Source organism: Phascolarctos cinereus, unplaced genomic scaffold (assembly GCF_003287225.1).
Source record: "Phascolarctos cinereus isolate Bilbo 61053 unplaced genomic scaffold, phaCin_HiC Scaffold_726;HRSCAF=1367, whole genome shotgun sequence".
In the NCBI taxonomy this organism is placed as follows: Eukaryota; Metazoa; Chordata; class Mammalia; order Diprotodontia; family Phascolarctidae; genus Phascolarctos; species Phascolarctos cinereus.
This window is the reverse complement of record NW_027556098.1, coordinates 312,606,361-312,628,869: the sequence shown is the minus strand read 5'-3', so window position 1 is coordinate 312,628,869 and position 22,509 is coordinate 312,606,361. Positions and strand designations below refer to the sequence as shown.

The 22,509-nt window shown below is 48.3% G+C and overlaps 1 protein-coding gene across 2 annotated transcripts in view; it reads left to right on the top strand.

Moving 5' to 3' along the window:
• Positions 1-22,509, top strand: part of PDE2A (phosphodiesterase 2A) — a 170,488-nt gene extending 147,979 nt beyond the window's left edge. Inside the window, exons 17-31 of one of the 2 annotated variants that reach the window (XM_020989647.2) lie at positions 989-1,061; positions 1,174-1,351; positions 1,571-1,683; positions 6,738-6,815; positions 8,919-9,041; positions 9,518-9,588; positions 10,146-10,268; positions 11,253-11,340; positions 11,647-11,694; positions 13,634-13,708; positions 13,942-14,041; positions 15,704-15,816; positions 17,963-18,001; positions 18,576-18,682; positions 20,060-22,509. In XM_020989647.2, coding sequence (XP_020845306.1) covers positions 989-1,061; positions 1,174-1,351; positions 1,571-1,683; positions 6,738-6,815; positions 8,919-9,041; positions 9,518-9,588; positions 10,146-10,268; positions 11,253-11,340; positions 11,647-11,694; positions 13,634-13,708; positions 13,942-14,041; positions 15,704-15,816; positions 17,963-18,001; positions 18,576-18,682; positions 20,060-20,273 — 1,543 coding nt within the window. In that variant the 3' untranslated portion in view covers positions 20,274-22,509. Of the gene's footprint in view, positions 1-988; positions 1,062-1,173; positions 1,352-1,570; positions 1,684-6,737; positions 6,816-8,918; positions 9,042-9,517; positions 9,589-10,145; positions 10,269-11,252; positions 11,341-11,646; positions 11,695-13,633; positions 13,709-13,941; positions 14,042-14,800; positions 15,612-15,703; positions 15,817-17,962; positions 18,002-18,575; positions 18,683-20,059 lie in introns of those variants that run through there. The other variant, XM_020989648.2, reaches the window with a different exon arrangement.

Below are 22,509 nucleotides of genomic sequence, written 5' to 3'. Positions count from 1 at the left end.
GGTGTTGTCTGAGGGGGTAATGGCCAAACTTGAGCTCCATTTGATAATCCTTTTTATTCCTTCTCCTTTTTGGGGGGAGAAAGTACTGCTAACTAGTGGGAATGTGGGTGGAGTACCCCCAACCTTCCAGCAATTGGCAGGCTTCCTCTATTGCCACTTCCTTTGTAAATAAGCCCTAGAAAACAGACTTGTGGGTTGTAGTGTATGGAGTCAAGGGAAAGATAGAGTGGATGCCAGGTTTGAAACTGGAATCCACTCCCAGCTTTCCCCTGACTCCATATACTGCAGCCCACAAGTCTATTTGCTGGAGTGTCCTGTTACAGAGGTAAGTGCAAGAGAAGGGTAAATGTAATTAGAGTCAGGGATGTCCAGTCTCTGATCTTAGGGAGCCAAGTAGGGTGGGCGTCCAAGAAGGAGCAGATGACTTGGAGGATTTATCAGGGGTGGAGAACCTGCAGCCTCAGGACCACATTTGTTCTGTGAAGTTTGAATTCAGTCAAAGGGCTGCACTTGAGGACCTAGAGGGCCACATGTGGCCTCGAGGCTACAGGTTCCCCACCCCTGATTTGGATTGATCTCTGGCGTTAAAGAATTTTAGAGAGCATTGGGAGATGAAAGCCCCCTGGGGCCAAAGACCCTTGGATCATCTCTAATGTAGAGCTGGTGTAGGGTCAGGAATCAGATGGGATTCCACAAGGTCTGAGGCCTGAGATGGGATCTTTTACTCAGCCCTAGTCTGGAACTGAGGTCCGTGCCCTCGTCAGGATGTTGCTCAGAGCTGCTGCCTTCAGGCCCCCATAGATAGCTCAGCTGCCCAACTCTCCTTGCTGTGAGGTCATTAATTTGAGATTGATGAGCACCTCAGTGAATCCTGCACAAGCTCTCAGTCATTAGCTCTCATCCATGCCCTCACAGAGCCTCTATTCCCAGGAGTGCCTGGGCAGGCATGAGGGTCAGGGATCTTCCTTACCCTTTGGCCTTCCCACAGCTGCTCCGTGTTCCTATTGGATCAGAATGAGCTGGTGGCCAAGGTGTTTGATGGTGGTGTTGTGGATGATGAGGTAAGGGCTTGTGGGGGAACACATAAGGATGGAGAATCAGATGGGGGACCCTACAGGGGTGCTGGTAGATTCTGAAACTCATACCTCTTTCCTCTTGTCCTGCTTTGTCCAGACCTATGAGATACGAATCCCTGCAGACCAAGGGATTGCAGGTCATGTGGCCACCACAGGCCAGATCCTGAACATCCCGGATGCCTATGCACATCCCCTGTTCTACCGAGGTGTGGACGACAGCACGGGCTTCCGCACACGCAACATACTCTGCTTCCCTATCAAGAATGAAAACCAAGGTGTGTGTGGGTTGTACATCCCTTTCCAGCTCATGGGAGATGGCTGGGGCCTCTCAGGGGACTATAGGCATTAGCCCAGCCCCATAGGATGGGACTATGGGGAGGGGGAGGAGTCAGAGTCACAGGGGATACTAGGACCTGGAGGAGCAGGAATGTTGAGAAGGAGGGGAACAAGGGAGGATGTCCCCCACCCAGCCCCATTTCTCTCCATTCTTCCAGAGGTCATCGGTGTGGCTGAGCTGGTGAACAAGATCAATGGCCCTTGGTTCAGCAAGTTTGATGAGGACCTGGCCACAGCCTTTTCCATCTACTGCGGCATCAGCATCGCTCATGTGAGCTCGGAACCTTGCCCTGAGTCCCCTTCCCACTTCCAGATCCTTTGAGTTCTTCTAGTCTGAGTGCTCCCTCCCCCCAAGTCTCCCTCAGGCCTAGGGAGGGAGGAAACCCAGCCCTCCCCAGGTCAAGTCAATAAGTCAATTAACATTTATTAAACATTTACTGTGTTCCCTCCTTTGACTTGTCACTTTGGGGCCCAGGGTGGAATTAGACCGCTGGCATCATCTCCACTCCTGACTCTTTGAGGCAGGGCACATAACTTGTTATCCTCCTCATCTTCTAGACTCAAGGTTGTCCTCTAAACTAAGAGTGGTGAAACCTAGGAAGTAGTCCCAACCATACTACTGACCTTTCTGTGTGATCTTGGATAAGTCACTTCTCTTTGGGCCATATACTCCTTCTTTGTGAAATGAAGATAATGATCATTTCAGCAGTGGGTGCTAAAGTTTCTCATGCCAATGTCCAAAGCCAGAGAAATATAGTCCAGACCAGGGGTTCTTTTTGTGATGGACCCTTTTGACAGGACACCTTCTCAGAATAATATTTGTATCTGCATAAAATAAAATACACAAGATTACCAAGGAAAATGATTATATTGAAAAAGTTATCAGATATTTTTTAAAATAAAGTTTACAAACCCCAGGTTAAGAAACCTTGGTCTAATCAATAGTACAATTAGATGGACTTGGAACTGGTCATATGGCTGGCCACAGAGGGTAATTATGAATAGGTTGATACCAGCTTTTAGCTAGATCTTTAGCGGAGTACCCCAAGGATCTTTGCTTGTTTAACATTTAAAAAATGACTTGAGTAGAGACATAGATAGCATGTCTATCAATTCAAAGCTGAGAGTGTTAGCAAACACTTTTCACAGAGTATGGAAGAGTCAGAATCCAAAGATCTAGGTTAAAATGTTGTTGGGCTAAGTCCAGTAACCCTTAAATGTGTCAGAGATTGGTCATGTCCTCAGTGTGGCCATTCCCTCCACCAGTGCAAATCGCAATCCCTCTAGGCCTTAGTAGATATTTGCTAATACGATGGAATTTAATTGAGATAAATATAATGTTCTACATTTGGATTCGACAATCAACTTCATAACTACAGGATAGGGAGGAATGTAAATCAACATTTATTATTTGCCTTGCGTGTGAAAAGTACTTCATTAGCTGATGGGGATTGAAAGACAAAAAAAAATCTCCCAAGAAGCCTATGTTCTAAGACGTGTAAATGGATAAGTCAATAATCAGCATTTGAGGACAGCAAAAGATCTAATAATTGGAGGGATGAGGGCAAGCTTCCTGCAGGAGGCAGTACCCAAGTTGAACCTTGTTGGGGAAAGAAGTGTGGCTAGAAAACCAATTTTTGTTTTGTCAAAAAGATCTGGGGGTTTCAACAATGTGACCTGGGGACCAGAAAAGTTAATGTGATGTTACTTAGAGTGAGCACGTGCAGGGTCAGTGTGAGGGAGGTGATGGCACTGTCTTCTTCTAGGGTCAGACTCTGTGTGGACTATTAGATGGAGACCATGTTTTAAGGAGGACGTCGACGAACTGAATGGTTTCATATGAAAAGTGTCTGGGGATGAAGAGGGGATTTGAAACTGTTACTTAAGGATTGGTTGAGGGAATTGCAGATGTTTAGCCTAGAGAAGAGAAGAGAAGCCTTGAAGTGGTGAGACACAACATCTTTCATATTTTCTAAAGGTTGTCACATAGAAGAAAGATTTGTTCCAGAAGGCAGAATTATAGGCTGGTGTGTCCTGGGGCCAGCCTGAAGGAGCTCCAGAGAGCTGACTGTTAAATTTTCAGTGTGAGCATTTATACCTCACATATGGACAAACACTACAAATAAAGCCTTGATTTATTATATTATTGATTTTCTAGACTTAAGAGAGTGAGGGAGAAATGTTAATAATTCAGACTAAGTTTAAAAGTGGATATATTTTTTCCCCTGGAGAGCCAGTTGTTAAAAACCCCTTACCAGCACACCCCTCACTCATCACAGTTCCATCGAAGTCCAGTTTGTCAATGTATTTCCTAAAACATAACACCTGGCACTGAATATAGTATTCTAGAATCAACTAGATGTTGTCTGGTGGGGTAGATGATGTCTGATAGTGGGATTATTACTTCCCTTAGTCAATCAGTCAATGGCCAACAAGGGTTTATCAAGCAATTATTACAGGTCAGGCATTGTGCTAAGCTTTGGGGATGCAAAAGAAAGGCAAACACAGGCCCTGCCTTCGAGGAGCTCCCAGTCTAATAGGGGAGACAAGGTACAAAGTACAAAGGAGATGGCAGATTTTCTCAGAGGGGAAGGCACTGGCAACTGGAGGGACTTAGGAGGGTCTTTTGCAGGAAGTGGGATTTAAATGGAGTCTTGAAGGAAGGTAAGGACACTAAGGTGGGACTGAGCATTCTAAACACAGGGGACAATGAGAAGAAAGACACAAATAGGAGGAAGCTGGAGGGCCCACAAGGCACTGTCCTTGGGTCATAGAATCCATGGAGAGGGATAAAGTGTGAGAAGGCTAGAAAGGTAGAGAGGGGCCATGTTGTGAGGGGCTTTAAATGCCAAACAAAGGACCCAATAGAGAGCCAATGGAGTTTATTTAGTGGGGCTGCGTGTGTGAGTGGTGATGTGGGCTGATGTACACTTCAGAAAAACCACGTTGATGTAGGGTGGATTGGAGTAGGGAGAGGCGATGAAGGGCATGGCAATAATAGTCCCGGCTAGAGGCCATGAGAACCTGAGCTAGAATGGGGACCATTTGAGTAAAGAGAAAGATTTGAGAGAGAAATTTGAGGAAAGGCAGAAATGGATTGGATATGTGGACATTGGATATGTCTCTCATTATTCTATCTCAATTTCTCTTTCTCCATCTCCCCCCTCCTTCCCTCTCTCTCTCATCCTTCTCTTCCTCTCCCCCCTCAATATCTCTCTTCCCCTGTCCCCCTTTCTCTCTCTCTCTCTCTCTCTCTCTCTCTCTCTCTCTCTCTCTCTCTCTCTCTCCCTCCCTCTCTCTCTCTCTTCCTCTTTCTCTCTCTTCTCTCTCTCTCTCTCCTCTCTCTCTCTCTCTTCTCTCTCTCTCTCCCCTCTCCTCTCTCCCCTGTCTCTCTCTCTCTCTCTCTCTCTCCTCTCTCCTCCCTGTCTCTCTCTCTCTCTCTCTCTCTCTCTCTCTCTCTCTCTCTCTCTCTCTCTCTCTCTCCTCTCCTCTCTCTCCCTCTCTCTCCTCCCTCTCTCTCCCTCTCTCTCTCCTCTCTCTCTCTCTCTCTCTCTCTTCTCTCTCTCTCTCTCTCTCCTCTCTCTCTCTCTCTCTCTCTCTCTCTCTCTCTCTCTCCCCTCTCCTCCCCCCTCCTCCTGTCTCTCTCTCCCTCCCTCCCTCCCTCCCTCCTTCCTCACCCTTCACCTTTTTTGAGATTGGGTTTCCCTACCTCCTCCAGACTGCAAATGCAATGGCCAGTCATGGAATTCGTCCCTGCTGATCATCATGAAAACCTGAACCTGCTCTATTTCCAACCAGGGCTGGCTTGACTCTTGACCTTGTAGCCCCCTACTCCCAAGGAAGGGCCTTACCATTTGGGTGCCAGACTTGTTGTGGACACCTGGTTGGATTTAGCCCTACTGTATGTAGCTCAGAGTTCATGGGCTCATGATAGAAAATGCTCTCCACATCCAAAGAAAGAACTATGGAGTTTGAATGCAGATCAAAGCATACTATTTGCTATTTTTTTTTCTTATGTTGAGCTTTGTTTCCTTTTTCTTGTGGTTTCTCTTATTGGTTTTAATTCTTCCTTGTAACATCACTAATGTGAAAATATGTTTAACAGGAATGTATATGTATAGCCTATATCAGATTGTGCGCTGTCTTGGGGAGGGTGGTGGGGAGGAAGGGTGAGAAAAATTTTAAACTCAAAAGCATATGGAAGTGATTGTTGATAAATCAAAATAAATTAATTTAAAAAAGAGATCTATCAGCTTTAGCCTCCCCAGTAGTGGAGATTATAAGCACATATCATCAATCTTAGTCTCTTTTTTTGGAAAGTAGGTTTTTATTGATATCTTCTGTTTTTTTTTCTATCATTTATATTTCCACATATATACATATATGTGTATATACTTATATGTATATGTGTATACACACATCTATCTATATGTAGAGTGTATGTATGTCCCTTCCATCTCTTACATTCTGGGGTTATCCCCTGCCTTGACTGTCTCCTGGGACGATGAGGAGGGACAAAATCAGGAAGCACCATCTGTGGGCTTTTGCATCCCTTCTCCAGTTTTGATCTCAGCCTCCTCTCCCTAAGGCTCCCCTCCCCCTGCCCTTGACTTGGGTCACATTGCCACCAGGCCAGCCTCTTGGGTGAAAACCCTAAGAGAGTATCAGTTCATGGGGCCAGCTGTTGGTTGGAGTTCAGACACCTGTGTCCCCTGCCTCCCCCTCCAATAGCATGGTCCAAATCTCCCTCTCTCCCTCCTCCTCCTAAGTACTGGTGTGGATAAAATGCAAGGGGGTAGGGTGAGGGAGAATTATGTGACTTAAGTGCCTGGACAAGGACAGGAGGAAGTGAACACAAGGATGTTCTGAGCAGAAGAGCCTGGACTACTCTTGAACATGCCAGATGGGAATGAGGATGATAATAATATCACCTCCTATTTATATAGTGTGTATAAAGTACTTCCCTCTCAATAACACTGTGACGCAGGTAGTAATAATAATATCTAGTATTTATATAGCTTTTTGTAAGGTTTACAAAGTGCTTTGCATATGTTGGCTCATCTGATCCTCACAACAACCATATGTGTTAGATGCTATTATTAGCCTCATTTTACAGATGAGGAAACTGAGGCAGAGAGTGGTTAAGTAACTTGCCCAAGGTCACATAGCTAGGAATTGTCAAAGTTGGGGTATGAACCTACGTCTCTTGACTCCAAACCAGGCTCTCTTCCATCATGCCAGGCTACCTGTCATGGGGGAATGGATGGAGCTGGATATTGTTTTTTCTTTAAATTTCCATCACCACTCCTCCTTTTCTCTCCTTAGTCTCTTCTATACAAGAAAGTGAATGAAGCCCAGTATCGGAGCCACTTGGCCAATGAGATGATGATGTATCACATGAAGGTAAGGTCCTCCCTACCCTTCATCCACTGCCAGCAGATGGGAGACTGAGAGCAGACAGGGGAGGAGCTGGCCTTGCCCACCACTTTTGGAGTCAAGGGTTGTATTGGGACTGGAGGACGTTGAACGCAGGACCGTCAGGGTAGCTTGGTATCTGAAGAGAGCAGTGGGAGGACTGAGCAGGGAGGCCTTCAGTGTGCTGTGTACACAGTGGCGTTATGTGGATAAGTGGATAGAGTGGCTGAAGTTTTGTGTTTGGGGAGGGCGAAGCTTATATGGATCAATGATTTGTTTAAATTTCATTAGGTATTCATTATTAGGTATTATCATAACAATCATTTATGCGTGCTTTCTCATGATCAGAGCTGTCCAGAAGGGCAAAGGCCAGCCTTGGGAGGTAATAAGCTCTTTAAGCAGAAGCTGGAAGTCACTTGCTGGGGATGTCATGTAGGCATTCCTGTCCGGGTATGGGTTGGTCTAGAAGTCTTTGCAGGTTGCTTCTGGTCCTAGGATTCTGGGTAAAAGAGCTCAGCTAGAGCATCTTAAGGGGGAGAACATGGCTTGTACTTGTGGGTGTGATGACTTAGTTGCAGTGTTTGGATTTATTGCTTTATTTTTACATTACTGTTCCCTCCCAGTCTCCCTTCACCCTCTCCTCGACTTCAAAGACCCCTCCATTGCAAAGAATAAGTAGAGTTAAGCAAAACAAATCACACTTTGATCCTTGTCTCACATCTGGCCTAGTTTAAGGGAGGGAAGGAGTCTTATTCATGCTAGCACCTGTGGGTACAATAGCTTGTCTAAATCTTTAAAAGAGAGCAAAGGATGGACAGTGAAGGATCCTGCCCTGTGCCTCAGGGCGTGCTGCCCAGGGTACCAACTCTTCCTCTCAGCCAATCTAGAGAACCTTTCCTTTAGCCCCGGGTCTTTCACCTTTCATTTTCTTAATCAAATTCCCTGATCCCTGAACACCGGTCCAAGACCCTAAGACCCCAGAACTTCCAGGCCCTGAGCCTTTCTGTCCCATTGGACTCGGAGACCTAGACGGCATAGTGGATAGGAGTGCTGGCTCAGGGTCAGGAAGATGTGAGCTCAAATCCTGTCTAAGACAATTACTGGCTGTGTGACCTTGGGAAAGTCACTTAACTTTGATAAGCCTCAGTTTCCTCATCTGTAAAATGAGGAGTTTGAATTGGATGTCCTGAAAAGTTCCTTCTGACTTTGAATTGCTGAGCCTGTGACCCACTCTTCCTGATTCCTAACCACCTGCCCTTCTCTTGCTCCTGCCATTGTAACTGGACACCCTAGTCTGGCATCTGCTCCCTCATTTCTTTCCTTCCTCTGGCTATGAAACATTTTTGAGCACTTACCATGTGCAGAGCCCTGAGCACACAAGTAGAAAAGTAGGATAGCCCCTGCCCTCAAAGAGTTCACCAATCAGTTTGGCCAATCAGGAAGTCTGGTTGGCAGGCTTAGGATGCTATACCCCACTCCCATATAATCACTGAGCAAATTTGTTGTCTTCACTTTATGGGATTTGTAACCAGAAGGGGCCTTAAAGGTTTACATGTCCACCCCGAACTCTTTACAGATGAGGAAACTAAAGGGCAAGGATTGGGGTTGGGGAGAGAGATAACTTAAGAGACACATGGGAAGTAACATTTCTGAAGCCAAATGCAATAGTCATTCCACTCTTCCATGCCTCAAGGATTATTGTCCCCCTTTTATAGGTGGGGAAACTGAGGCACAGAGAGGTAAAGAGCTTTTTCTTTTAAAAAGATATTGATGTCTTTGGTTTTTGTAACATCTACATTTGAAAAACTTTAATTAGGTTCACTTAACTAGTTCACTCAATTATATTTATGAACTTGGTAAGTGAACCTAATTAGATTAAAATTTTTAAATATAGGTGATTTAAGTGTTAGAACTGAGTTTCAAACCCAGGTCTCTTCCCAAAGAATATCACCATTTCCCTACGTGTGGTTGGCCATGGCGTATTTAGGGAGGGAGGAGGCTGTTTATACATTTTGGTGTGCCTACCCCAGTTGGGTGGTGGTATTGAATGAGGAAAGGGATCCTCAGTGCCCTAAGCTCTGGCTCTCCTAGGTGTCAGATGATGAGTATGACAAGCTCCTTGGAGATGGGATCCAGCCAGTCTCAGCCATTGACTCCAACTTTGCCAGTTTCACCTACACCCCACGCTCTCTCCCTGAGGATGACACCTCCATGGTGAGCTCACCCCAGTTGATGGGTGGTCCCAACCTGCCACAGGAGCAGGAGAGACTCGGTTTAGATATGAAGAACTTCCCAGAGAAATGGGCCACAGGAGGGCTGTCCTGGGACATTGGGAGGAGCCTTGCTTTAGACTCCAAAGAGGAAAAACTAGGACTAACCAATGGGAAAATGATAAAAATAGGTAGGCACATTTCATCATCATGGAAGGAAGAACTTCCTAACAATTAGTGCTATTCCACAGTGGGCTTGGCTGCCTTGGGAGATACTCTGCTGTTAGATGGTCCAAGCAGAGTCTGGATAACCACTGGCTGGGGAGGCTGTAGAGGGATTCCTGCACTAGGGAGTGGGGAGAAGGATGTGGGACTGAATGTGGTCTCTGAGATATCTTCTAGTCCTGTGAGGTCTGGGGAAAGTGTTGTGGGAAAGATGGGGACGCTGCTGGCCTGCTGACCTACCTTCTTACTCTCCAGGCCATCCTGAGTATGCTCCAGGACATGAACTTTATCAACAACTACAAGATTGACCGACAGACATTGGTCCGGTGTGTACTCTGGGCCCCTGATCCTGGGTTTGGGGGGAGATTTGGTCTATTCCCTTAAGTAGCCTCTGTCTGGAAAGAAGAGAGACTTCCTACCTTTGGGAGCCGCTAGCATGGGGGTGGTGTCCCCTGTCCTTGGGAGCCCCTAGTGTGTGTGGGGTGTGTCCCCTGTCCTTGGGAGCCCCTGGGGTACGTGGGGTGCATCTCCAACACTTAAGAGTCCCTGGTGTGTGTGTGGGTATATCCACTGAACTTGGGAGCCCCTAGTGTAAGTGCTGTTGTGTCCCCTGCCCTTGGGAGCCCCTAATGTGTGTGTGAGGGTATGGCCCCTGCTTTTAGAAGCCCCTAGTGTGTGTGTGTGTGTGTGTGTGTGTGTGTGTGTGTGAGAGAGAGAGAGAGAGAGAGAGAGAGAGAGAGAGAGAGAGAGAGAGAGAGAGAGAGAGAGATACCCCCACTGCCCTCAGGGAGTGCATGGATTGAGGGCAGGGACAATGTAGGAGAGTTTCCTCGAGATGGGTGAAGAGTGTTGAGTCCCCTCCTGATGCCTAGCTCCTGTGTAGGTTCTGCCTGATGGTGAAGAAGGGCTACCGAGACCCTCCGTATCACAACTGGATGCACGCCTTCTCTGTCTCCCACTTTTGCTACCTGCTCTGTAAGAACCTGGAGCTGTCCAAATATCTAGAGTGAGTGGTCCCAGCCCCCAGATCCATAGACTCCTCTTCCAGGGATCCCTCATTCAGCTTTTTTTGAGGCCCAGAGAGGGGAAAGAACCTATCCAGGGTCATAGAGAGAGTGAGGAGCAGAGCTTGGGCTGAGCCCTAACCCTCTGACTCAGTGTGTTTGAGCTGGAAGGCAGTTGAGTTAGAGATGATCTGGTTCTGTTCTGCCATTCTACAGATGGGGAAACTGAGGCCCACATAGGAACACTGGCCAAAAGTCAGAGTCAGCAGCAGGGGCATACCGGAGCCGGCTCCTCCCCTCCCATTCAGTTGTTCATTTTTCACCGTGAGCATTTCTACCTTGGAAATCAGCAAAGCCGCAAATCAGCTCTCCATGTAGTGTTTTGTTGATTGCCTAGGCCTCAGGTATCAAATATGTGGCAGGCTAGAACCCGATTAAAATGCAATAGGGAAATATTTAACAAAATAAATAAAAATACAATAAAACATAGATAATATTACATTGTAAAACTAAGCCAGTCTGTGGCCTGCAGGGTCTTTATGTAGGGACTAATGGCCACTGTTTCCATTTGAATTTGACATCTCTTGTCTAGACTTAAGAAAGTGATGGAAAAGATGCTGGGAATGAAAGATAGCTTCAATCCAGACCCTGCTGGAGAAGAGTTTTCAATCTAATAGGAAAGTCAAGTGCACAAATAACTATGATACAGGGGAGGGCCCGGCCGTGTGCTGTGACAGGTTTGAGGTGAGAAAACTCTCTCAGCTGGAGGGATCAGGGCAGACTTCCTGGAGAAGGCAGGTCTCGGAGCGTTTGGGATGTGGACTAAGGAAGGGGCTTGGCCAGGGCTCTGTCCACTGACTCAGGCTGTCTCTGCAGTTCGGAGGTGTTCCATCCCTCAGCCTTCCCCTTCCCCTTTCCCTAGAGAGTGGGAGGGGCAGCGGGGGGCTGGACTGGCTTCCCTCTGAGGGTCTCATCTCTTCCCTCAGTGACATCGAGATCTTCGCCTTGTTTGTCTCCTGCATGTGCCATGACCTGGACCACAGAGGCACCAACAATTCCTTCCAGGTGGCTTCGGTGAGCCTCTGACCCGACAGGGCTTCCCCCTCTCCAGCCCTTCCCATGAGGAATGGAAGGGGGCACTTCAGCTTTCTCTAATCAGTCATGGGATGGAAGCCCAGATCAGGACAGGTTTCCTGGAGGAGGGGGTAGGGAAAGGAGGACTGGCCCAGCTCAGGGACTCAGAGAGGGTGAGGTGTGGGAGGAACGTTTTTGGAGTCGGGTGAGTAACTTGGGAAAAGGCTTGCCCTGGGAGATATAGGGTGGAAATATGGATGCTCCAGGGGTAGAGCTGACAGCCGGAACCCCTGGGGACTCTTTCAGAAATCCGTGCTGGCCGCGTTGTACAGCTCCGAAGGCTCCGTCATGGAGGTAATAATTATAAAAATGACTCAGTTACCAGTTGCTTTCCTCCCAATAGCTCTGTAAGGTAGGTGATGCAAGTAGTATCATCCCCGCATTAGAAATGAGGAAACAAACCCAGAGAATGAAAGTGTCTTATCCAGAGTCTCACAGATAGGCAGTGGGAGGACCAGGACTTGAACCCAGATCTTCTGCTTCCAAGACCAAGCCCCTTCCCCTCCCACATGCTGCTTGTTTCCTGCCTGTCCCCACAGACTACTCCTCTGAGCTGGCATATGACTCCTAGGGAGCCCAAGGCCAGTCAGGCCTTTCCTCTTTCTCTCTGTTCTTCCCCAAATTTCTTCTTCCCAGCTAGCTCAAAAGAGCCATAGGTTGGTCCTCCATATCTCACCCCCATCTTTCCCTTCTCCCTCACACCTCTACCCCCAACCAACTCAGCACCCATAGAGAGGGTTTACAGAATAAACCTCATTCATATCTCCCTGGGAAATAGACTTCAAGAACATTATAAGACGATTTTAGAGCTAGAAGGAACCTTAAAGTCCAATCCCCTTTTCTTTTAAAACATGTTTTATTGGGACAGCTAGGGGGCGCAGTGGAGAGTTCATCAGCCCTGGAATCAGGAGGACCTGAGTTCAAAACTGACCTTAGACACTTACTAGCTATGTGACCCTGGGCAAGTCACTTAACTCTGATTGCCTCCTCCTAAAGCAAGACAGAAATGTTTTGTTGATATTTTTCTTTCTTTTTCAAAATGTCTTTTCCCAATGACTTTTCACCCTTCCCCTCTCTCCTTCCCCTCCCTTTTCCACCTTCTTTCTCCAGTAAGGAAACAGCAGTGACCTACCCAAGGTTGCCTAGAAAGTGTCAGTCAGGACTTGAACACAGTGCTTTTTCCTATATGCTGTGTGACTGTCCCAGAGTTGGTTTCAGGCCAAAAGGAACTTGGAAGACTTTATGGAGTATAGGTGACCCCTAGAAGTCCATTCCACCTCTGAACAATGGGGAGGAAGTCAGAATATATGGAAGGCAGTATAATGTGGTGGAAAGAACATTCTACTCTGTTTCAGGCAGCTTGCAGGGTGGGGAGCTGGGTCAAGCTGTTGATTTTCAAACTGTGTGACCCTTAGCCTCTCTGTGCCTCAGTTTCCCCATGGGTACAATGAAGGGGTTGGAATAGGCTGCCTTGGGAGGGAGTGGATTCTCAGACACTAAAGGGCTTGAAGAAGAGGTCAGGTGACCACTTGTGTTTAGTCATAGGCTTATAGGGCTGGAGCTGGAAGGGGCCTCTGAGGTCTAGAGTCCAACCCCCTCATTCCACAGGTAAGGAAATTGAAGCCGAGGGAGGTGAGGTGATTTGCCAAGGTCCCACAGATAGTAAATGTCAGAGGCAGATTTCAGAAGGGGGACCTCCACTCACACTCCAGAGTGTGGAGGAAATAGTTAACAAATGTTCCTTGTAGCTTAGGGATTCTGAGAAATCCAGGCATCACTGAGGGAGTGGAAGAGGCACATTTATTTCCAGGGTGAGGCTCTTCTTTGAATCACAAATGGGGACAGCTTCTAATTATCTAGTCATACAAATTTGAAGTGGGAGGGTCAGGACTTGAACTCACATCTTCTGCCCCCAAGATCAGAGCTCCTCCTCCCATGTACTCCTACTTCCTCCCTTTCTATACCCACAATTCCCCTGGGCTGACCTAACACCCACAGAGAGCCTGGAGGTCAGTCTGATTTTTTCTTTTTCTTCTCCATCATTTCTCAAACCTCATCTTCCCAGCTGGCTCAGCAACCAGACTGACTCAGGGCTAACAGTCCATGTTTCTTTGTCTAGTGTGGGTCTCAGTATCCCTTCTTGGGAGGGGGAGGAAAGTGGGGAGAGTGGGGCAAAAGCATCCAGATGGGTACTTGCACAGGGCCCCATCCCTACCTCCTCTTTTCCCCACAGAGACACCACTTTGCTCAGGCGATTGCCATCCTCAATACCCAAGGTTGCAACATCTTTGATCACTTCTCCCGCAAGGTGACAGATATTCAGTCCTGGGGTGTGTGTGTGTGTGTGTGTGTGTGTGTGTGTGTGTGTGATATTCTGTGTCCTAGGGTTTGGGGGAAGAGGATGGGGACATACCAGAGTGGGGAGGGGGTGGTGAGTAAGGCAGCATCAGGATTTGGGGCATAGGAATCTGAAGGGTAGAAGATCTGGGGGTCCTAAGGGAGCTAAGCTGTGACCTAGTGCCTACCTCCTGGTTACCGTAGGACTACCAGCGGATGCTGGATCTGATGAGAGACATTATCTTGGCTACTGACCTAGCCCACCACCTGCGCATCTTCAAAGACCTTCAGAAGATGGCTGAAGGTATACCTGTGAGAGACCCAGACGCTAGGGGTGCTTCCCACCCTTCCTTTGTACTCTTTAGAGACCCTGTGGATGGTAGAGGTGGAGGAGGTAGGTGGGGTGGAGGAGGAACTGATGATTTGGAAGCTACTACCATCCCGTTGGCCTGGAAAGAGTAGGTGAGGAGGAAGAATGCTTTGTAACAGATGTAGCAGGTTCCCCCCGATCCACATCAGGGATGAGCATCCTGGGACATGAATTTTTACTGCTTATCTAAGGGACATTTGCCTTCTGCTTCAGTGCTCTCATTTTTCACTACTTTCTAAAGACCCCTGGTCTCTGAATCCCAACTCTAAACTCCCCCTGCACCTCAAGATTGGTCCTGAGACTGCTTGGCTCCTAGATTTACTTCACCCAGGCCCTAATTGCCTTCCCCTTTCTCTGGACATCCTGGTGTGCCATCGTCTGCTCCCCTTTCCCTCTTCTCCCTTGCCTCTGCACATTCCATACTTGAGTATTTTCTTGGCTTGATTTACAAGGTAAAAAAAGAACAGAGACATAGAAAGGTTTAGGAATGATGCGCTAGAAGTGCATGCATCAGAAATCCCCCCACAGAGTCCTACATATCGATCTGGAGGGGGAATCTTAGGGTCTAACCCCCTCATTTTACAGATGAGTCTATGAGATTTAGGGAGAATAATTAAGGTGTCACACATTAACGGTCACACAGGTAGTGAGTGTCAGAGGTGGGATTTGAACCCAGGTCTTCTTATTTCATAGGCCCACTTTGGCTAAATGCAAACGTTGGCTTCCCTTCAGAGCTCATTTAAGGCAGTGTTACGGCTCACCTTCTTCTGGCTCTGTAGAGCATTCACCCTTTGCCAATCCTGATGGCTTTGTCCTCCACCCACAGTACTGGGTCATTCTTCAGGTGAGAGAGAGCTAATTGTATCTCTGCCCCCTCAGGGGCAAAAAGGGAATCGGTCAGTTCTAATCACCGGAAAGCAATGTGGAACAGTGGAAAGAGTGACGGATTTGGAATCAGAAGACCTTGGTTCAAATTCCACCTCTGACACTTGGGCAGGTGACCTTGGGCAGGTCACTTGGCACCTCTGGGCTTCAGTGTCCTCATCTGTATAATGAGGGAGTGGGGCTAGATGGCTTTGAAGGTCTATTCCAGCTCTAAATCCTCACATACATCCATAGTCCATAATTTGAATCAATGGGTATTTTATATTTCCATGAATGCCTCCTCTTACTGTTTCCTTAGCAGACAAATTCCATGAGTTGTTATGAGCAGAAGCATCTCCTCCTGTCCATCTCCCTGGTGCTAAGCCCTGGAATGACAGACAAACCCCACAGTTCATCTCAGGCTCAGTCCTGGAAGGCTTCCCAGCTTGCTGAGACCTATCATAACCTGGGCTTGCCTGGTTCTGCAGGGACAGGCCCTTTGGGGCTGGGATGGGAATATGTATGTAAGGACGCAGTACTAGTCTGTGACCACCAGGTGTCAGCATCACTCTCATGTCTACAGAAGTGATCCCTTATAAGAAAGAAGACAAGTCTCCTCCGCTCCTTGGATGAAAAGGAGGTTTTATATTTTATTTTAATATTTTTTGGGGGTGTCATGCCTCCTCCCTGTGTGTGCCCCAATACTGTCTCTCTCCCGTTTTCTACCTGCAGTGGGTTATGACCCAAAGAATAAACAACACCACAGCCTTCTGCTCTGCCTGCTCATGACCTCCTGTGACCTCTCAGACCAGACCAAGGGCTGGAAGACCACGCGGAAGATTGCAGTGAGTGCCCCTCTCCCCCTTTCCCTGTAGGCAGCACTGTTTGCATCCTGCAGCTCAGTACCCGGGCCCTGAGGAGTGACCTCGGGCAGATGGCTCAGCCCTCAATGCTGGGCTTTGCCACTCAGAGATGAGGGGCATGGATCTTCAGGGAGGACAGAGCGTCTGAGCTGGGCCATAAAGGATGGGTGAAACTGGGATTGAGGCAGGGGTCACACTGTCATGTGAACCAACATATGAGGAGGCCCATCAGCAGTGAACATGGGAGATCACTTCTGTTACAAAACAAAAAGTCCTGTTAACTGCCTCCTGTGCACAGGGCCTCGGGGTGTGCTGTGATATGGGGAAGGCAGACTGGTAAGAGATGACCCCCAGTCTTGGAGAACACCCAGCCTTGACAGAGAATCAGACAGAGACATAGAGAGCTATAATACCAGATGGGGTTCAGGGAAGGTGAGGTCCCACATATGTCTAGAGGAGATCAAAGAAGACTTCATGGAGGCGGGGACACATGGGCTAAGCCCTGAATATTGATATATTGATAGGAGAGACATCACCCAGAGAAGAGGGAGGAAGGCGTGCTCAGGATGAGCGAATTGTGGTAGGGCAGGAAATGGGGATGAATAAATCCCAGAGCAGAATGTCAGAGCTTAAAGGGATTTTAGGCATTGGATTTGGACAGACCTGGGTTCAGATCCTAGTTCTGCTATTCACTAGCTATATCAGACAGTGAATAAACATTTATTGGGTGCCAGCTATGAGCCAAGCACTGTGCTGAGTGCTGGAGATACAGAGAAAGGCAAAAAACATCCTTGTTCTTGCTACACTCTCAAGGAGCTCACAGTCTACTGGGAGAGGCAGCATGCAGACTAGTCAGGGGGTATATATGTGTATACACACATATGTATATGTGCGTGTACGTATACACACGTGTATGTGCACACACACATGTACATACTTATGTGTGTGTATGTGGATGCAGGTAGTACAGTGGATAGAGAGCTGGGCCTGGAGTCAGGAAGACTCATCTTCCTGAGTTCAAATCTGGCCTCCGATACTTCCCAGCTATATGACCCTGAGTAAATTACTTAACCCTGCTTGCCTCAGTTTTCTCATCTCTAAAAGAAGCTGGAGAAGGAAATGGCAGGCCACTCTAGTATCGTTGCCAAGAAAACCCCAAATGGGGTCACAAAGAGTCAGATAGGGCTTAAAAAAGATGACATGAGTACGTATATATACATATACATATGTATATATGTCCATGCATATATGTATATGTATACACATATCTATATATATATTACACATATATGATAAAGTGGAGATCATCGACAGAGGGAAGTCACAAAAATCAAGGGGGATCAGTAAAGGTTTCCTGTAGAAGGTGAGATTTTACCTGTGTGATTGATCTTAGGCAAGTCATTTCCCCTTTATTGTTAGCATATTTTGCCTCTTTAGAATGAGGGGTTAGACTAGATGATCTCTAAGGTCCTTAAATTTTTAAAAATATTTTTTCAATTAGCAAGAAATCTATTTTATCTTCCTCTTGTCTCCCCCACCCACAATTAGGAAAAAAGAAAAGCAAAATCTTTGTAACAAATATGTGTTGTCAAGCAAAACAAATTCCTGCATTGATCATGTTATGATCTGTATACTGAGTCTCCTCTTTTAGAAGGTGAGAAGTGATCTTCTCCCGGGTTTACTGCTGATGGGCCTCCTCACATGTTAGTTGACATGACAGTGTGACCCTCGGCCCAAGGCATGCTTCATCACGGATCCATGAATCCTACTTGGTTGTTGTGTTATCTGAGTACTCTAACATCCTTTCCAGGCCAAAATTTTATGATCATAGAAGTCAATTTTCTAATTTTACTGAGGAGGAAACTGAGGCACAAAAAAGGGAAATGGCCTGCCCGGGATCATAATTTAAGAGGCAGAGCTGGAAGTTGTCGGCTCCTGATTCGCAGGGGCTCAAAGTGTTTTCCCATCCCATCAGTCCCCCTCGTTCTGAAGTGGTCACACAGCAGTGTTGTCAGGAGGGACCTTGAGATCAGAGTACGGGGCCCCAATTTGGTCCCTGAATCAGTTTCTTGAGGAGCAGGGGAGTCGAGGACATTTGGGAGCTCATGGGTCTGCATTATGCTTTCAGGAGCTGATCTACAAGGAGTTCTTCTCACAGGGAGACCTGGTACGTGTGTCTTCCCGCCTCATCCATGGGTCAAGTGGCTGACAGGAGCTGGGAGTCTCCTCAGTTCCCAACCTAACCACGCCATGGTTAGGGCTGGAGTTCTAGGACTCTGGAGCAGCTGTGGGGAGGAGGGAGGCTGGTCAGAGTAGGCTCTGCTTCCCCTACTCAGTCAGGGGAACTCTTTGTGTTTGGTGGAAGGTGGCTGAGGACCAGTAAGGGGGCAATAGGAAAGAAATGCCCTGTCCTCATGGGGCTCCCATTCTTAAGGCGGGAAAAGGCTCCTTCTCCCAGGGAGTCTGTGGTTTGAGGAGGGGAGAACATGGATAGTATCTTTAGGGAGCTCCTGGTCTGAGGGGAAGTCAGGATGTCTGCCCGTAGGGAATCCCCAGAATCCCTAGAAAGAGAAAATGGCACATCCCAGTCTTCAGTGAGGGGCAGGCCAGGCCAGGCCTGGCCTGACCTGTGGGAAGTTTCTAGTCTCCCCAAACTGAGGTTTGATTGGGGTAGCCATTCTAAGATATGGGGGTATAGTAGGGGCCTGGGACAGAGCTGGTGCTGGTTGTGTCTTTCCCAGGAGAAGGCCATGGGTAACCGGCCCATGGAGATGATGGATCGAGAGAAGGCTTATATCCCTGAGCTCCAGATCAGCTTCATGGAGCACATTGCCATGCCAATCTACAAGTGAGTGTGCATGGCAGTCTTGCCTTCCTGTATCCAGGGCTAGTGAAAGGGTTGGGAAGCAGCAGTTCAATTGGATTCAATTTGGCAAACCTCAATTGTGTGTCTAGTGTGTGCTGGGCTACAATGATGGGGGGGGGAGAGAAGGAAGGAGTGAGGGAGAGAGAGAGAGGGAGGGAGGAAGAGAGGGAGGGAGAGAGAGGGAGGGAGGAAGAGAGGGAGGGAGAGAGAAAGAGAGACAGAGAGAGAGTGAGAGAGACAGAGAGAGAGAAAGAGAATGTTATTCCTGTAGTTAAGGAGCTTAGTGTAGTATTGGGAGGCTGGGGAAAGGGAGACAAGATATGTACACATAATTGTAATACCAGGCAGGAAGGGACAGGAGGCTTGCCCAAGGATGTAGATGTGTGGCTTTGCGGAGCAAAGAGGAGGAAAGGATCACTTCTGTCTAGGGGTAGTAGTAATCGGGAAAGCTTTAATAGATCACACAGGTCACACTTAACCTGAGTCTTGCAGATGGACGGGTGAGATTTCAGCAAGTGGTGATGGGGGAGGGGAGGATATTCCAATCATGGGGATATGACATGAACAAAGGTGTGGAGGCTGGAAAGTCTGAGTTATGTTTAGGAAAGGGTAAATCATCCATTTCTCCTTGAATAGACGGACTATATCGTATGGAGATGGGTTGGGAGGAGGAGATGAGGTTGGGACCAGCCTAGAGGTCCATAACTGAAAAGTCAGGGAAAGGAGTGTGAAACAGTGGAAAGGGGATGGATTTGGAGTCAGAAGAACTAGATTCGAGTCTTGCCTCTGCTGTTCACTGCCAGTGTGACTTTGGACAAGTCATCGAACTTCTCTAGGCCTGTTTCCTCATATGTAAAGTGAGAGGGGATTGGACTAGATGCACTCTGAACTCTCTCCCAGCTCTAGGTATAGGGTTTTAAGGACTCTCTCTCCCATGGGCTGTGGGGAGCCACAGCAAGTTCTTGAGGAGGGGAAGGGCTGGTGTGTAATGAATGAGGTGGCTGTGCAGTAGGGTAGAGGAGGACAGGCCGTGAGGAGGCTGTTGCATGTGTCTAGGCTGGAGGAGCTGAGACTTGGGCTTAGTTGGGTCCAATGGGAGGAGAGAAAATGGGATGAGTGTGGAGATGTTGGGAAAGAAGGGCAAGAAGCTAGAGGCTGATGGTATGCAGAGATGAGGCGACGGAGAAAGGCTTGTCAAGAGGGAGCAGGTTTGGGGGTGGTGGGTGGGGGATGCAGCTTGGACCTCACTCTGCAGCTGTGTTCCCTTGATGTGGGTGTGGGCTTGGGGCCTGGACCCTGGTGTGTCTGCTCTCCAGGGGTCCTGGCTCAGCCCCATCCTCCCCATCCCCTGCCCCACAGGCTGCTGCAGGAGTTGTTTCCCCGAGCTGCAGAACTGTATGAGCGGGTCGCCACCAACCGGGAGCAGTGGACCAAGGTGTCACATAAGTTCACTATTCGAGGCCTGCCCAGCAACAACTCTCTGGACTTCCTGGATGAGGAATACGACATTCAGGAGCCGGGTGATGATGGTGACAAGGTCAATGGGTGCTGCAAGTTGGACGCGGAAGAGTGAGACTCTCCCCTTCCCTCCAGGGTTAGGGAAGGGTGGAGCAAGAGAAAGGACATTTCTGCCTCCCCTCCCATCTCCCCCCCCCAACCCAGAGACCCCTTTTTAAAATTCGTCCTTAGCTTCTGGCTTGGACGGTCATGTTTATTTAAAATATTCTAGATGCCGTCTCCTCTGCCCTCACCCCCAGCCAGGAGCCGAGGGGGCCTTGGGGGTGACATGGCATCAGTCCTTGGTATCCTTCTCTCTGGGGGAGTCTTGGATCCCATCTGCCCCTCTGGCTGGATCTTTCTCCAGACTCACTCACAATTCACCTTATCCCTCGGGACAGCCTGGGTGATTTCTCCAAACATTACCTGATTAGTTCTATTGGCTTGGGGCCCCTCCTGGATCTCTGAGTATTTGAGAGGGAGACCTGCGGTCATTACGGATCTGACCTTGCAAGGGTTGAGTGAGCTGTGGTGGAGGGGTAAGGAGCTGGGGGAAGAAGAGGAAGGAATCAAGTTTATTAATGACATGGGAGGCGGCAGGTAAAAATCAGAAGGATGGAGCTGGTCCTCCAGTCCATCTCCCTTATTTTATAGAAGAGGAAACTGAGGTTCAAAGTGGGCAAGGAACTTGTCCAAAAGTCACAAAGGTGGTTAAGTGGTAGCATTGGAATTTGAACCCAGGTCCCCTGATTCTCAAGTCCAGGTTCTTTCCACTGTACTGTGCTTTGTCCCATATGTGGGATGAGACTAGCATGAATACTATAGAGCTTAGTGCTCTGAGGGTTACAGAGCACTTTCAGCAGCACCACCCTGTGAGGCAGGTAGTGCAAGTACCATTATCCCCTTTTTATAGATGAAGAGGCTGAGGCCGATCAAAGTTAAGTGACTTGCCCAGGGCTCCTCAGTGAGTAAATACCAGAGGGAGGGTCTGAGCCCAGATCTCACCTGACTCTGAGTCCATTGCTCTTTCCAGGGCACCATACTTCCTCTTGTGAAGACAGGGTATGGGGTCTCAGACCTCCTCCTCCACCTGTCCTTAGCCATTTCTCTGGATAGCCCTGGTGCTGCTCTACCAAGGCAGTTCTGTGAACTTGCGCCCCACCCCAAAGTTCAGGGGAGAAGCCCAGCCATCCCCAAGGAGGAGGCCAGTAGCTCCTCCCACCACCCAGGCTCAGGGTGTGAGAGCAGAGCCGTCCCATTCCCCACTGCCCAGGGAAAACAAGGGAGGCAGTTTGTCATGGCTAGGAGTGGGGTGGAGGATTTAGAGCCTCCTTCTCCTCTCTGCTCCCCCTCCAAAAGGATTTCAGCTGGGCAGTGGCCAGAGAGATAATATGATTTCTAGCAGTGGGAAGGAGGTTGGATGGGGAGTGAAGTGACCTAGGTTCTGGATTGGATTCTATGAATGACTAGCTGCCCAGCCTTGTCTCTCTGGGTTTCATAGGATCATGGGATCATAGATTTAGAGGCGGATGTTTCCTTATCTATAAAAATGAGGTAGTGGTGGGTGGGAAGAGGGTTGGACTTGGTGGCCTCTAAGGTTATGGCCACATTTCTGTGGCATTGTGGACACCCAGGAGTGAGGCCTCATCACCCTTTGACAATTTTCCCAGAGGTAGCCACTGGCCCTCGTGGATCCCAGGGACCAGGGTACATCCCATCACACCAGGACTTCTTAGACTGCTAAGTACAGGTCCTGGCCAGTGAGCGGGAGCCCCGGACCCTCTGTCCCATCTCCACTCCCATCCCCCAGACAAATCATCAGCTTCTCAGGCCTGGGATCTCCATCCCTTTCTTGCAGCCATCCAGAGAGAGGGACCCAGTCCTTGAGCCCCTGTGGGCCTTGCCGCATATATCTGTGGCTTCAGCCACAGCTGGGACTGGACTCTTCTCTATCCCGAAGGCCATATAGCCCCACTTCCCCCTCCCCCTCTGGCCACTGCCCAAGGTCTTGGGGAGATGCCATAGGAAACAAGGATTCGGCACTCCCATCCCTATCCCGTTTCTCTCTTTTTCTGTCTTGTCTCTGTCAGTGTCTCTGAGTGGGTGTTGTTTGGGCTGGGGCAGAGCTGGGCAGGGAGGGCTCGGGGTGGGGGTGGGGAGAGAATGGGTTCATTTGCCTTATCTATTCTGAGTTGCCTTTAGAGAGACTCGTTTTTCGTATCTGACTATGTAGGGCTCTGTGCAGATGTTGTAAACGGTCCTGTTGGCTGATCGCTTTGTACATGAGAATAAATCTATTTCTTTCTATCAAA